Source organism: Periplaneta americana, chromosome 4 (genome assembly GCF_040183065.1).
Source record: "Periplaneta americana isolate PAMFEO1 chromosome 4, P.americana_PAMFEO1_priV1, whole genome shotgun sequence".
NCBI classification, from domain to species: domain Eukaryota; kingdom Metazoa; phylum Arthropoda; class Insecta; order Blattodea; family Blattidae; genus Periplaneta; species Periplaneta americana.
In genome coordinates, this window is record NC_091120.1 from 119,602,173 (window position 1) to 119,617,492 (window position 15,320).

A 15,320-nucleotide genomic window follows, 5' to 3' on the forward strand; every position below is an offset into this window, starting at 1 on the left:
GGTAGAGTGCTTCTTTAATGATTCAAAGGTTGTGGGTTCAGGCCTTCAAGTTTTCATTTTATTTTTTAATTGTTATTTAGCGATGTAAATGATATTCAAATTATCATTTATATTCAGTTATCTTTCTTTATGGATATCACGTTATTTATATTTTGTTATCCTTCTTTAGAGATATGAATAAAATTCAAGTCATCATTTGTATTCTGTTATCGTTTTATAACGATATGAATAATAATAATTATTATTATTGTATCTCCAATGGGGGTTAGCCCTATTTCACATATGCATGTTAGGGCTATAGTTTTATACACAAAAAAGATAAGCATAAGAGAAATGGAAAAGAAAATTAAATTAGCTTACGCGATGTAAACAAAACATAAACAATCCGTAAATTAGGCATTGCGATTGCAAAACAAATATCAGTTATCAATTTGAAACATACAAAAACATTAACAACACACATACGTAACACTTCTATAACACAAATATGCAGCTATCCATACCATACATAATAAATTAATACACAATAGTCACACAAACACAATCAAACTATAATTATGACATTGCGACGACATCAAGCATCCCATAACTGACTCACATACATAACAAATCAAGCATCCGTTACAACACATACATTTCAACATAGTAACCACACTTTTAAAAGTTACAAATTTGGCTCCAAGAAGAATAAATAGGACACTGTTACTAATTACTATTCTTCTACAATTTCTTAAATACATCTGTAATAAATCTGTGAAATTCCGATATGAATAATATTCACGTTTTTTATATTCTGTTATCGTTCTTTAGCGATATAAATAATATTCAAGTTATCATTTATATTCTGTTTTTCTTCATTAGCATTATAAAATAATATTCAAGTTATTTATATTGTTATTGTTCTTTCGCAATATAAATAATCTGTATTTTATGTAAGTAATTATTATAACACAAATAACCATTTTCTTTTTAAAATAGGTTATTTTATCTAGATAATTAAATACGCATTATATAATATCTTATATTAATTAAACAAACCGATATTTATCATTTATATTCTGTTATCGTCCTTTAGTGATACTGTATAAATACTATTCAAGTTATTTATATTGTAATCGTTCTTTGCGATATAAAAAACATAAATTTAATATTAGGTTTGGAAAAATCCAGTTGCATAATACTGGTATTAGTTTTTCTTTTTGTATTATTACATTATACTATTTTGAACCACAATAAAATGAAAAGGAGTAACGAGGAATTGAACTTGAGACGTTGACATCTAAATTCCGACGTTCGTCCGCTGAGCTACAAGGGCAAAAGTGTGGAAACATTTTCGGAAAAATTGGCCCAATCACACTCTAAGATTTTCTGATGATTCGTAGAAGCTAGTCCAGGATGCGGGGGGCAAAGGCTAATTGGGATTTCCCGTTCTCTGATCGGGTCAAACATCCTGATAGAACTAATATTTAACCCTTGCCGTGACTTTCCGTGAAGTCTGGAGGGCCCAATTAGTCAAATCCACTCTCCTCATCGCCATGCTTGGGCCCCCTAGAATCTAATAAGATGCGAAAGAGATAGTGGTGTGCAGAAAGCAATGGGATGTTACCGCATTTAGGTCTATCCTTCCCAAGAAAAACTGCAAACATGAACAAAGGAAGTTTTTAATAGAAGAAGAAGGATCTTCTGCGGACCTCTGGAAAAAGAACTAAGGAAGAGACTAGTGAAGTGCTTTGTGTGAAGTGTGGCATTGTATGGGGAAGGAACACGGACATTACGACGAAATGAAGAGAAACGAATTGAAGCATTTGAAATGTGGATGTGGAGAAGAACGGTGTGTGTGAAGTGGACAGACAGAATTAGAAATAAAATTGTGTCTGAAAAAGTGAGTGAAGAAAGAATGATGCTGAACCTGATTAATAATAATCCGTGGCGCTACAGCCCGTGAAGGGGCTAGACCGACCAGCTGGCTGCTGGCCTCACGCCCACATGCCGAAGCAGAGGTGGACGATCATCCAACCAGAATGGAGGTATCGTGTGGTTAGCACGATGATCCCCCCAGCCGTTATAGCTGGTATTCTGAAACTGATTAGAAAGAGAAAAAGGAATTGGTTGGGTCTCTGATTGAAAAGAATAATAGATGACATTAGGATGTGTGGATCATATGCGGAGACTAAGAGGAAGGCAGAAAATAGGAAAGATTGGAGATTGCAGGGTTTGCAATGAAAGACCTGCCCATGGGCAGAACACTTATGTATGTATGTTCAGAATGCCTGGAATATCGTGTCTAAGAACAGTCGCTATTTGCAAAGACTAGTCGATTCCATGCCCACTCGACTGCAAGATGATCGAGATAAGAGGAAGATAGACTAAATATTGAATTGTGGCTTTTTGTTTTGTTTTTTGAATGCTTAATTGTTTGAATGTTTTAAGGCCGACACCAGTAAATTTGTTTTGTTTATGCTACGAAAGATATTTTTATTGAGAATAAAATCTTTTTTCTTTCCATTTGCAGCCACAATATCATAATGATAAAGTCATGGCATAATACTGTATATTAATGAACCTGATGTTAATTACTAAAATAATCGTAAAAGAGAAAGGAGCCGTTATGTATAGTTTGTCTCTCTCAAAAACAGAACAAAAAAGAACATAAAAAGCACGACGTAGTCGAATGCAGGACCTCACGAACAAGAGGCAGGAACGCTACCATTACACTATCGAATAACACACAGAATACTTCAATTATAACTGTAGATATCAGGCAACGTGGTCCAACAACAGGTAACATCGCCTGTCTCCGAATTGTAGCGAAGATACCCGAAGGGAACTTTGTTTCAGGAGAGCGGCCACTTTTTCTTTTGACAACTGTACTTTAATAAAAAAAACGCTATATTTTAATTTGGTGCAAGAGAAATGTTACCAATTGTTTATTTTAACATTATGATCGCATTGGGACAGTACAGTTACTAGCAGTGAGGTTATATTTTAGAATCTAGCGAGAATATCATAAAATTTGTTACTGTTACTGAATTTGGTCACACAAAAACTAAAGCAATTGTTCTAAAGAAAGGAGTCATGCAAGGATCTCCTCTGTCGCCAGCTTTATATAATTTAGCAACAGATCATATTTTAAATGAATTATGCGAGCAGACAATAACATCAACTTTTGGATTTGAACTTGTACCAGGACTGCCTCCTTTAACTGTTCTCGGCTTTGCCAACGATACCGTAATTATTGGTAAAGACGAAGTTTACGCTATTGAACTGACAAGAATGACTTATCAAAGATTTACAGACATTGGGCTAAAATTAAATCCTAATAAGTCCGTAATTATAAATATCTCCAAAGGTAAGCTTGTCGGACACAATCTCAGTATATATCCTGATTTTGAAATTAAATCTATTGGTACAAACGACTCTATTCGCTATCTGAGAGTAAACTTCTCTGACTCAATAGTTTTCAATTCCCAGTCAACATTAAAAGATCTAAATAATAAACTTGAAACTCTTACCTCGTCACCTTTTCTTCATGCAGACCAGAAATATTGTGTTCTAAATTGTGTGCACTTATACCAAAAAAGTTCTTGGATGACGCCGACAAATTAATAAAAAGTGCACTGAAAGAGGTACTGAATCTGCCTACAGACATTCCTGATGCAGTAGTCTATAGTCCCAGGAAGTACAAAGGATTAGGAATTTTTCGAACAAAATGGGAAGCACTATTACAACAAATTAATGCCCTTCGATGTTTACACAAATCTCAAAACCCATACATCATACAAACACGTCAGGTTCATGAGGAGAGCATTAGATGTGCCCAATCTCTGAACATTGTTCCAGAAGATGACTTATTTTATAAGAATGAACATTTCTTAAAAGCTACAAAGATTCATAACCTTCTGAGGAAGAGAGAATTTGATATTTGGTGTCGTCATCCACAGAAAGGGAAAGGCGTAGTTTTATTTAAACAATATCCTGGTGCCAACGAATGGATTTGTAAACATGAAAGACTCTCAAACAGCGAATGGCGCGATGGCATTAAAATGGTTGGAAATGTTGCTGCAGTACGTGCTGTGCCGGGAAGATCTCAGGACAACCGTTGTAGGCATTGCCACAACGAGGTTGAAACTCTTGCACATGTCCTGGGATCCTGTCCGCATGGCAAAGCTCTGCGAAATGCTAGACACCACCAAATACGATCAATTATAGCCACTGCCCTTAAAGATGCCGATTACAACACCTCTGAAGAAGTACATGGTCTCTCCGTCACTGGCAGTACACAGCGCATAGATATAATAGCTTTCAAGGAATCTACAAGATCTGGATACATAATTGATCCCACTGTGCGTTTCGAAACGGATGAGGAACAGCCAGCAGAAGTGGATAATGAAAAAAATAATATCTACAATCCTGCCATTCCCTATTTCCTCCAGAAATATCAGTTAAAAGAGCTTGAACTAATTGGACTTCTAGTTGGAGCAGGAGGTACTGCTACACTCTTCATGAAAGATGTGTTTAAGAGGCTTGGAATACCTACATCTATTATTCCGATTGTAACCTTAGCTGCATTGAAAGGATCAATTGCTCTCCTGAAGAATCACCTATATTCGAAATCAAACTACTTTACTTTTTTGTAACACTTACCTCTCTAAAAATAGGTATATGTCCACTAATTTCAAAAAAATTATTTGCAGCTATGTAGTCTACTTGTAGGAATGTCATTGTTAAAACAAAATCAATGGTTCAGTGAACTTGTAAAAGTTTCTGTGGTTAAGTACTGTTTGTCCCTTGTGGCAGCTCACGAATGGTGAAAAGATTTATAAAAAAAAAAGTATTGGTAATATTTAATGCTCTAGCTTTGAATAACTCTGTATGCATACCAATATAGCTAACTGATTGGTTTCCTATGGCTCAGCATTTTACATTTCACAAGGTGATTCTCAGCCATTACTCAATCTTCTCCTGTACATATGGTACATGTTGGGGGGTATATTTCTAAATGATGCAGATGAGCGGCCATACAATCGTGTCCTGTTAAAAGTTTGAATATTGCTACTGCTGTTCTTCTTGGTTCGTCTGGTATAACATTTCTGTCTTTCGAAATTTATTTCCAGATTTTGTTTTCACTTTGTGAGATGTAGTACTTTCAGAGTTCTCGTTTGTGATTTCTTTTGCTAGTATTGTGGAATGCTGGTAATGTGTTGAATTTCTATACCTTTGCAGGTCAGAAGTAACTCATATCATAGTACCAACAAATGAAAATAATGTGTGCAGTGCAAAAAGAGACGTTATTCAAGGAATTCTCGAGGGCAAATGGATTGTTAGTTACAGTTGTGAGTATGACATGTCAGATAAATGTTTGTAATCTGTTACAAATCTTACAGAATTTTGTTACATATAATATATACTCGTTACCAGGAAGTCCCTTTCTTCTTTTCCTCTTCCTCTTCCTTTCCATTCTTATGTTATGAGATCACAATGTAAATTAAAATTGTTTTTGTAGTCATATTTTATAGATGATGTGGAAATGAGCAAGCAATGTTGCCGATAGCACATGGCAGTTGGAGATGACATTGGCTGGTTCTCTGTGAGGGCCATTAACTGTGAAGGGTATTTTTATCTCCTCCTACTCCTCCCTTCTTCTTCTTCTTCTTCTTCTTCTGACTTTTTTCTGGTTTAGACACCTCTGTCTGTTTCTGTTCACTATGTATTACTATTATTATTATTATTATTATTATTATTATTATTATTATTATTATTAATTTTCGTTCATAGTTTTCTGCCCAAGAACAGGTCTTTCAATGCAAACCCAGCATTCTCCATTCTTCAATCTTTCCTACTTTCTGCCTTCCTCTTAGTCTCCACATATGATTCATCCATATCTTAATGTCGTCTATCATCTGATATCTTCTTCTGCCTCTAACTTTTTTCCATTGACCATTCTTACCAGTACATCCTTCAGTAGGCAATTTCTTCTCAGCCAGTGATCCAACCAATTCCTTTTCTCTTCCTGATCACTTTCAGCAGCATTCTTTTTTTACACCCAGTTTTCCAACATAGCCTCGTTTCTTATTCTGTTTGTTCATTTCACACGCTCCAGTCTTCTGCATACCCACATTTTAAATGCTTCTAGTCGCTTCTCTTCACTTCATCATAATGTCCATGTTTCTCCCCCATACAATGCCACATTCCACTCCACACAAAACTCTTCACTAGTCTCTTCCTTAGCCTTCACTAGTCTCTTCCTTAGCTCATATTCAAGAGGTCCGCAGAAGATGCTCCTTTTTTTATTAAAAGCTTCCTTGACCATTGCTGTTCTCCTTTTGACTTCCTGGCAGCAGCTCATGCTACTGCTTATAGTACACCCCAAATTATTTGAAGCCGTCCATTTGCTCTACTGCCTCATTTAGAATTCGCAAGTTTACTTTCTTTACTTTTCTTCCTATGACCATGGTCTTCGTCTTGTTAGCATTTATCTTCATCCCATACTGCTCACAGCTGTCATTTAACTCCAGTAGCGTATTCCTTAGTATCATCCCCTCTTCTCTTAACAATGCCATATCAGCAGCAAATCTTATGCACTTTATTCTTCTTCCTACTGTCATTCCTCCCATGTTCTGAAAACAGTTCTTTACTATTATTATTATTATTATTATTATTATTATTATTATTATTATTATTATTATTATGAATACTATTATTGTTATTGTTACTGTTATTATGTATTATTTTTTAAAATTTGTTTATTTATAGCCGCTTTGACATCTGAGTCATATCGTGACCAATTAACAATAAATTACATTTATTATTAAGTCTGCCGAGTTAGCTCTGTGATAATGTGTCTGCCTCCAGACCAGCCAGTTCTGGCTTGATTTTCGATGGAGTCAGAAATTTTCACACACACACACACACACACACACCGAAATGGTGTTCAACTTGAAAATCTGTCTATCCATCTATCCACAATATACGGAACCTAAATCACGCAAGTGAAGTGGGTAGGCATTAGACACACACACACACACACACACACACACACACACACACACACACACACACACACACACACACACACACACACACACACACACACACACACACACACACACACACACACACACACACACACACACACACACACACACACACACACACACACACACACACACACACACACACACACACACACACACACACACACACACACACACACACACACACACACACACACACACACACACACACACACACACACACACACACACACACACACACACACACACACACACACACACACACACACACACACACACACACACACACACACACACACACACACACACACACACACACACACACACACACACACACACACACACACACACACACACACACACACACACACACACACACACACACACACACACACACACACACACACACACACACACACACACACACACACACACACACACACACACACACACACACACACACACACACACACACACACACACACACACACACACACACACACACACACACACACACACACACACACACACACACACACACACACACACACACACACACACACACACACACACACACACACACACACACACACACACACACACACACACACACACACACACACACACACACACACACACACACACACACACACACACACACACACACACACACACACACACACACACACACACACACACACACACACACACACACACACACACACACACACACACACACACACACACACACACACACACACACACACACACACACACACACACACACACACACACACACACACACACACACACACACACACACACACACACACACACACACACACACACACACACACACACACACACACACACACACACACACACACACACACACACACACACACACACACACACACACACACACACACACACACACACACACACACACACACACACACACACACACACACACACACACACACACACACACACACACACACACACACACACACACACACACACACACACACACACACACACACACACACACACACACACACACACACACACACACACACACACACACACACACACACACACACACACACACACACACACACACACACACACACACACACACACACACACACACACACACACACACACACACACACACACACACACACACACACACACACACACACACACACACACACACACACACACACACACACACACACACACACACACACACACACACACACACACACACACACACACACACACACACACACACACACACACACACACACACACACACACACACACACACACACACACACACACACACACACACACACACACACACACACACACACACACACACACACACACACACACACACACACACACACACACACACACACACACACACACACACACACACACACACACACACACACACACACACACACACACACACACACACACACACACACACACACACACACACACACACACACACACACACACACACACACACACACACACACACACACACACACACACACACACACACACACACACACACACACACACACACACACACACACACACACACACACACACACACACACACACACACACACACACACACACACACACACACACACACACACACACACACACACACACACACACACACACACACACACACACACACACACACACACACACACACACACACACACACACACACCCCCCCCCCCTCTCATTATTAATTACTTATCCAGTTACGAAACATTACAGAAATTACTGTTGTTATGGAAGCCAACACTGGACTGTCATCATGGAAAGAGTAGAATTGTGCTTCAACAATTCAATACATTCACCAATAGTATAATATTTCTCCTTTCCATGCCTCGTTCAGATAACCACCAATTCTAACTTAATGTAGCTCTCATTTTTCATAAATGCTGTATGTGCTGTTAGTGCCTGGTAATTTCGTCCATGGAAGAAATGGTGACAAGTAAACAACACGAAGGATGGAGTCATTCTCTAGACAAGCTACTACCGCTAAAAAAAAATACATTTCTTATCTTGTACAGTAGAATCCCTCTTAAATGGCAGGAAAGGAACCAGACTAGTTCTTGATGCAAGATTTTTCCAGGTAATTGAATAAATATAAGGTATAAAAAAATACCTGTTCGTGTTTTATGATGCTAACTGTTGAAACTACAGCCACGTGAAGCTTATTTCTCAACTCGATCATAAGTAAATAACATAACAACTGTGTGAATTTTCTATATTAAAACACATTACACACAAATAATACATCAGTTTTAGACTCTAATATTCACTGAACATGAAAGTTCGTGCAAACTTCTTAATGTGGTAATACTGACGGCCTATGCTGTGGCAACGTGGAAGATTTAAACTTTATTTATTATTTTCTTTAATTAATTAATTTTTTATTTTATTCTTTTATTAATTAACTTTTTTTTTGCCCAGCCAAAAGTTCCATTGTTTTAGTATTGCTGGTTAATTGCGTGCCAATTATGAGTGATTTTACTGTATATAGATACAGTGCTTAGACAGAATATACATCACAACAGACTGGAGAAATCTGAACTATAGAATAACTCTTCTCGGGTTCTCAGCCAGGTGAGTTGGAGATTAGCTTCCAAGCTTTCGACGGCTAGCTCTGCCATCTTCTTCAGGGACTGGTCACTTCATCCCTGAAGAAGATGGCAGAGCTAGCCGTCAAAAGCTTGGAAGCTAATCTCCAACTCACCTGGCTGAGAACCCGAGAAGAGTTATTCTACATCAAACGCCGGGAAAGCCTCAAGTCATACATCTGAACTATACTTTGCAGCAAACCTCCTGCATATGACCTTCAATGTTGACTAGCCAAGGAGTATTGCTATCAATGGAGATAACTGTTGCTCGGACATATTTTATTCTGAAATCCATTAGCTTGTTAGGTTGGCTTGGCTTTATTGGGCTGGACCTAGGACGGATAGATAGGCACACTTCAGTACATGTGCGCCTTATAGCCTATATGCGATGATTTTCCAAGTCCAAGAGATGGTCTGGGTAACATTAGTAAATCCGATGCCAACAGATGGGCCATCCTGTCTTGGCCTCTGATAGAGCCAGGTCCTATTTCGCAGTTAAGTAACCCGATAAGCCCCAGGAGCCCAGAACCCCAATTCCTTCCTGTCCTTGTTGGCTGATAGGTGTACCATCCAGCCTCAGCCAAGTCCCATTTGCCTGATAAGCCCCAGGGGCCCAGAGCTCCAAGTCCTTCCTAGATCAGTATTAGAAGCCTGTACTACCCCCAAGATTTCACCCTAGCCAGTTTTTACTATTGTAAATGGTAGATGAAATGAGGAGGTAGAGAGAGTTGGTAGAATGGAACGGTGCCCTTTCCCCCCGAAAAGAAACACCTCTGGAGCGTCTGCTTTGTTCATCACAAATTTCAGCACAATCTAGTCAGGGATCGAATCCAGGCCACCTGGATGAAAGACTAGTGCACTAGCACTTTGAATCACAGACGTGGTTTACCTTTGCAGGTATAATGAGAATTAATTTCTAAGTATGTCTAGAAAAAGAAGCCATAATTTTAGGTCAAACTGTTTGCTTTGTACAATTATTATAAATGCGTGGGTTGTGGAGCATTTTTCGAGTGGCAATGCAGCAGGGAACCTGGTTTCGCTCTCCCTCTGTCTTGCATGGGACAGTGATGTTACTACGTCGCAACAATCTGCTATTGCTTCTGGTAACATGCAGGGGGTTTGCATTGCACTATAGTTTCATTGTTTCTATCACTATCAGAATCTAAATGCATTAAGATGTCTTATCACATCCGGAATAACACGATCTTTCTCCCAATACTGTTCCTCAAGAGAAACCACATGCCGACAAAAACCATTCCAGTTTTCTCTAATTACCTTCTTATTGCATCTATTGTCGTAGTGTGTAACTTTTCCAGTAACCAATCTGTCTTTATGTTGCTTTCCTTAATAATTATTTTGAATTTCGGCCAGGCAATTTATAAAAGATTCAGGTCGCACATGTGTGAAGGCAGACGAAACTCAGTTTGTCCATATCTTCCTATTATATAGACGTTTTTCTTTCGAATGTTTTTTTTTTTTATTGTAGAGAACAATACACTGGCGTACATAGCAATCCCTCCAGTTAACTTAGGCAACGGAAGTAATAAATATATATTTTTTTAACGATTTTCGCTATTATTTCCCTCCCTTCACTGTGCACAACCGTCTTTTATTCTGTCATAGGCATAGTAGTATTACACTACATTATGCCACTATATTATACTATTATACGGTACAACACTACACTATCTCTGAACACTACATCATAATACACTGTAACAATTACAGTAATGCTACACTGTATCATTATTGGAATATAAGAGAGTTCACAAATCAGCTTTAAGAAGATAGAAGCTTATCAACTCAACTTACAACGCACTACTGCTCGCAAGAAAATGAAGTAAATTCAAGTCTTGAGCATTGGTAAACAACAACAACAACAAATCAGCTTCGCTGCAATGCAGCACATGTATTCTGAATAGAGAATAGGTGATACCACCTACATGTGAGACCTAAACACCCTTCCTTTGCCTGTCTCTGCTGAGGTTAGACCAATCTATGATGGCTAGTCCTACTGGGCACCAACAGTATAAATCACTATAAACAGAGTAAGAGTTATCCTCTGATTGAGATTCTGGCTGATATGTAGATCTATCAGGCAGTGAATATCTGAACTATTACTGATCCCAATTAGTTCAAATAATCGACGTTCTACTGTAGTTGGTTTCCAATGCCCTGTCTCCACAAAAATTGTTGGAATTCTGTTAATCTGCAAGAATTCAAATTCATATTACTAAGGTGGGAACACCAATATGGTGGAATTCATTACCTATAATAGCCCAGTGCATGAGAAATAAGGTTGTGATTGACGTGCATGTGTAGAGGCTCGGTGTCACCTTTCCCAATCACAATTCATGACCTAAGGGTGATATAAGGGATTAAGCACTCAGTGTTGTCACATTTCGTATTAGATCACATGCCTACAGTTTACATCCAGTTTCGAGTTCAGTGCATTGTGCACTGTTTTGTTCACAGTTCAGCAACAGAACACATTAACTCACTAAGGTTTATACAGTATACATACTTGTATCATTCAATCATGTGAGAAGATTTCTAGAGACAGCGTAACAATGATATTGATAAAGAAAAGGATTTAGGTGTTGTGCAATTGGAGACCGACAGTGAGCAACAGTTTGTAATTGACTCTCACTGCTGTATTATAGCATGAGAGTACTGTGAACCAAACCTTGAATCTAAAATTTTAATTTAATCTAATTTTAGTAGTTGTGTAATCAAGATGTATATAATTTTAAGGTTGGTTTCTGTAAGAAAATGTCATTAAAATGTATACAAAGTACAGTACTTAAAAGAAATGACACAGTATCTTACTGCATGAAGTAATCACAATGACGTCAACAATTTCTCATAATGTTAGCACAAGCTGAGGTCAGCTGTACATTAGTACATAATACAGAGCAGTCGCGGCTCGTGGTTTTAAAATTGAGGAAGGCTGTAGGCTGAAATGGCAAATTTTCAAGGACTCGAGCATGAGTATTTGTTTATTTATTTCTATTTGTTTATTCGTGTATTTCCGTAACTGGGAATTTTTAACAATAAGTTATTATTATTATTATTATTATTATTATTATTATTATTATTATTATTATTATTATTATTATTATTATTATTATAACATACAGGTTGTTTCCGGGCTAGTGTTACAAACTTTCAGGGATGAAGGGGAAGGGCACATGTATCAATTTGAGATAAGGAACCCTGGTCCAGAAATAACTGAGCCGAAAGTTATAAGCAAACATAGTTATGTGGAAATGGAATTGTAATTTGGCACCACGTCCCCTCCTTCCCTTAACCTTTAGAACAGTTGTGGAAAGATGGTATGGGCCGGATGTCTCCTACATGGGTACTTGACCGGATACGATCTGTGAGCTTGTCTACTGTTCCCATTGGCTCATCCGTATTCGAAAATCATGTCTGCATATTTTGCTCTCGTGTACTCCTCCATTTCACTAGGACTGATCGACTGAACACTGCAACTTGTACACATACACTGCTGTCTGCAGACGTGCATATCAGGACCGACCATGTCCGTTACACATTACACCATCTGCATTGCTTTAGCGTATTTTCCTGTCCCCACCTCTCAGACAGCGCACTGAATGGAATACTGTAAGTAGACAACGTAAACAATGTCACATGAATACAGTATGTGTAAGATGTACAGATAAATACACATAAATAAGGTGTACAGAGGAATAAAATTATTTCATTTCCACACAACTGTTTTTGCTTGTAACTTTCAACTCAGTCATTTCCGGACCAGGGTCCCTTATCTCAAATTGATACATGTGCCCTTCCCCATCATCCCTGAAAGTTTGTAACACTAGCCTGGAAACACCCTGTATATATATATATATATATATATATATATATATATATATAACTGGCACTTGACTTACTTTCATTCATTTGCTTGTATATGAAATCGGCCCTTCTCTCTTCCAATATATTACATACACAATTCATTGTTCTCAAATAAACACTCGCAAAAGGTTCTCACAGTCACAAGTTCACGACCACATACAATACTGATACTCGTATTACGAAGCAAGTCAAAACTAATTCCCACGTTAGAATTTCTGTTGTGTTGTTTTCCCTTCCCTGATGAAGGTTTGAAAAACTTTCACTTTATGGGATACTAGGGATACCAATTGTGTCAACAAATAACTAAACGACTCCTTCATCTTATCATCGCAATGTTATCCTAAAATGCAAATTAGGCCTATGATCTACCGTAATGAGAGAGCAAACACGTAACCTCAAGAATGGAGTGTCAGACATTGTTTCTTTTCTCTTCTCCAAGAGAGTTATTTAAAACTCAGAGCTAGAAAATGTTGGCAATGACTCAAGACGTAGATCTCTAGCCTTAGCTGTACCTTTATTAGCCAGACTCCACTAGGAAACCACCCCTTCCTGTTTCTCTTGTGTGGAAGAGACAGTAAAAGGTTGAGCCTTTATTACTAGGCTTATAACCTATCTCAAAAACATCTATCGATACCAACAGTTCCAAATATATTGACTGTTATTAACGAACGAGCGAAGTAAAATTTCTATGTTTCTCCTCTATTGAAAATCTTTATTCTACTATTAAACATAAACAAATGTCAAGATTTTTGTAGGAGATTTTTATAGGGGCCGCTCCGCCTAAGAGCCTTTAACTACGAGCCGCTACTGATACAGAGTTACAGAAGTGCATGCCCTGAAGCACGGGAACCCACATAGAAGGATCAATTTTTTCAACTGGTTTATTCAGTCTGTACATGATGGCCATTTAGATCCACAATTTGTGATTTTTAGTGATGAGGCATGGTTTCACTTGCATGGATGAGTTAACACTCGAAATAATCGTTACTGGATATTCATGAAAGTCTGTTACATGAACCTAAGGTTGGTGTTTTGTGTGTATTAAGAGCAAACGAATAATTGGCCCAATTTTTTTACATGAAACAATACTGACAGATACAAAACCTTAATTTTGGATTAGTTTTTTTCTCAATTAACTGAAGAAGAACGAATGTATGATATGTTTCAGCAAGACTGGGCTATATCCCATACAGCGTGCGATTGCTGATGTGTTTGATGAGAGGGTGATTGGTATAGGGTTATAGCCCTTTCGATTCCCAGACTTAATGCCATGTTATTTTTATTTATGAGGCAGTTTAAAAGACAGGATCTACAACTCAAGTCCACAAACATTGGATAAATTTCAGAATTCATGAAAGTCTGTTACATGAACCTAAGATTGATATTTGGTGTGTATTAAGTGCAAACAAATAATTGGCCCAATTTTTTTTACATGGAACAATACTGACAGATACAAAACTTTAATTTTGAATTAGTTTTTTTCTCAATTAACTGAAGAAGAACGAATGTACGGTGTGTTTGAGCAAGACTGGGCTATATCCCATATAGTGTGCGATTGCTGACATGTTTGATGAGAGGGTGATTGGTATAGCGTTACAGCCCGTTCGATTCCCAGACTTAATGTCATAGTATTTTTATTTATGAAGCAGTTTAAAAGACAGGATCTACAAATTAAGTCCACAAACATTGGATGAATTGCAGAACAAAATCTGACAAGAAATAGCCA

General features: G+C 38.0%; 1 protein-coding gene across 5 annotated transcripts in view; it reads left to right on the forward strand.

Annotated features, from left to right (window-relative positions):
- The window catches only part of LOC138698151 (BRCA1-associated RING domain protein 1-like), a 188,845-nt gene that overhangs the window by 164,186 nt on the left and 9,339 nt on the right, over positions 1-15,320 (forward strand). For all 5 annotated transcript variants that reach the window (XM_069823893.1, XM_069823891.1, XM_069823894.1 and 2 more), the window contains one exon: positions 5,224-5,333. In XM_069823893.1, the coding sequence (XP_069679994.1) occupies positions 5,224-5,333 (110 nt within the window). The remainder of the gene's footprint in view (positions 1-5,223; positions 5,334-15,320) is intronic.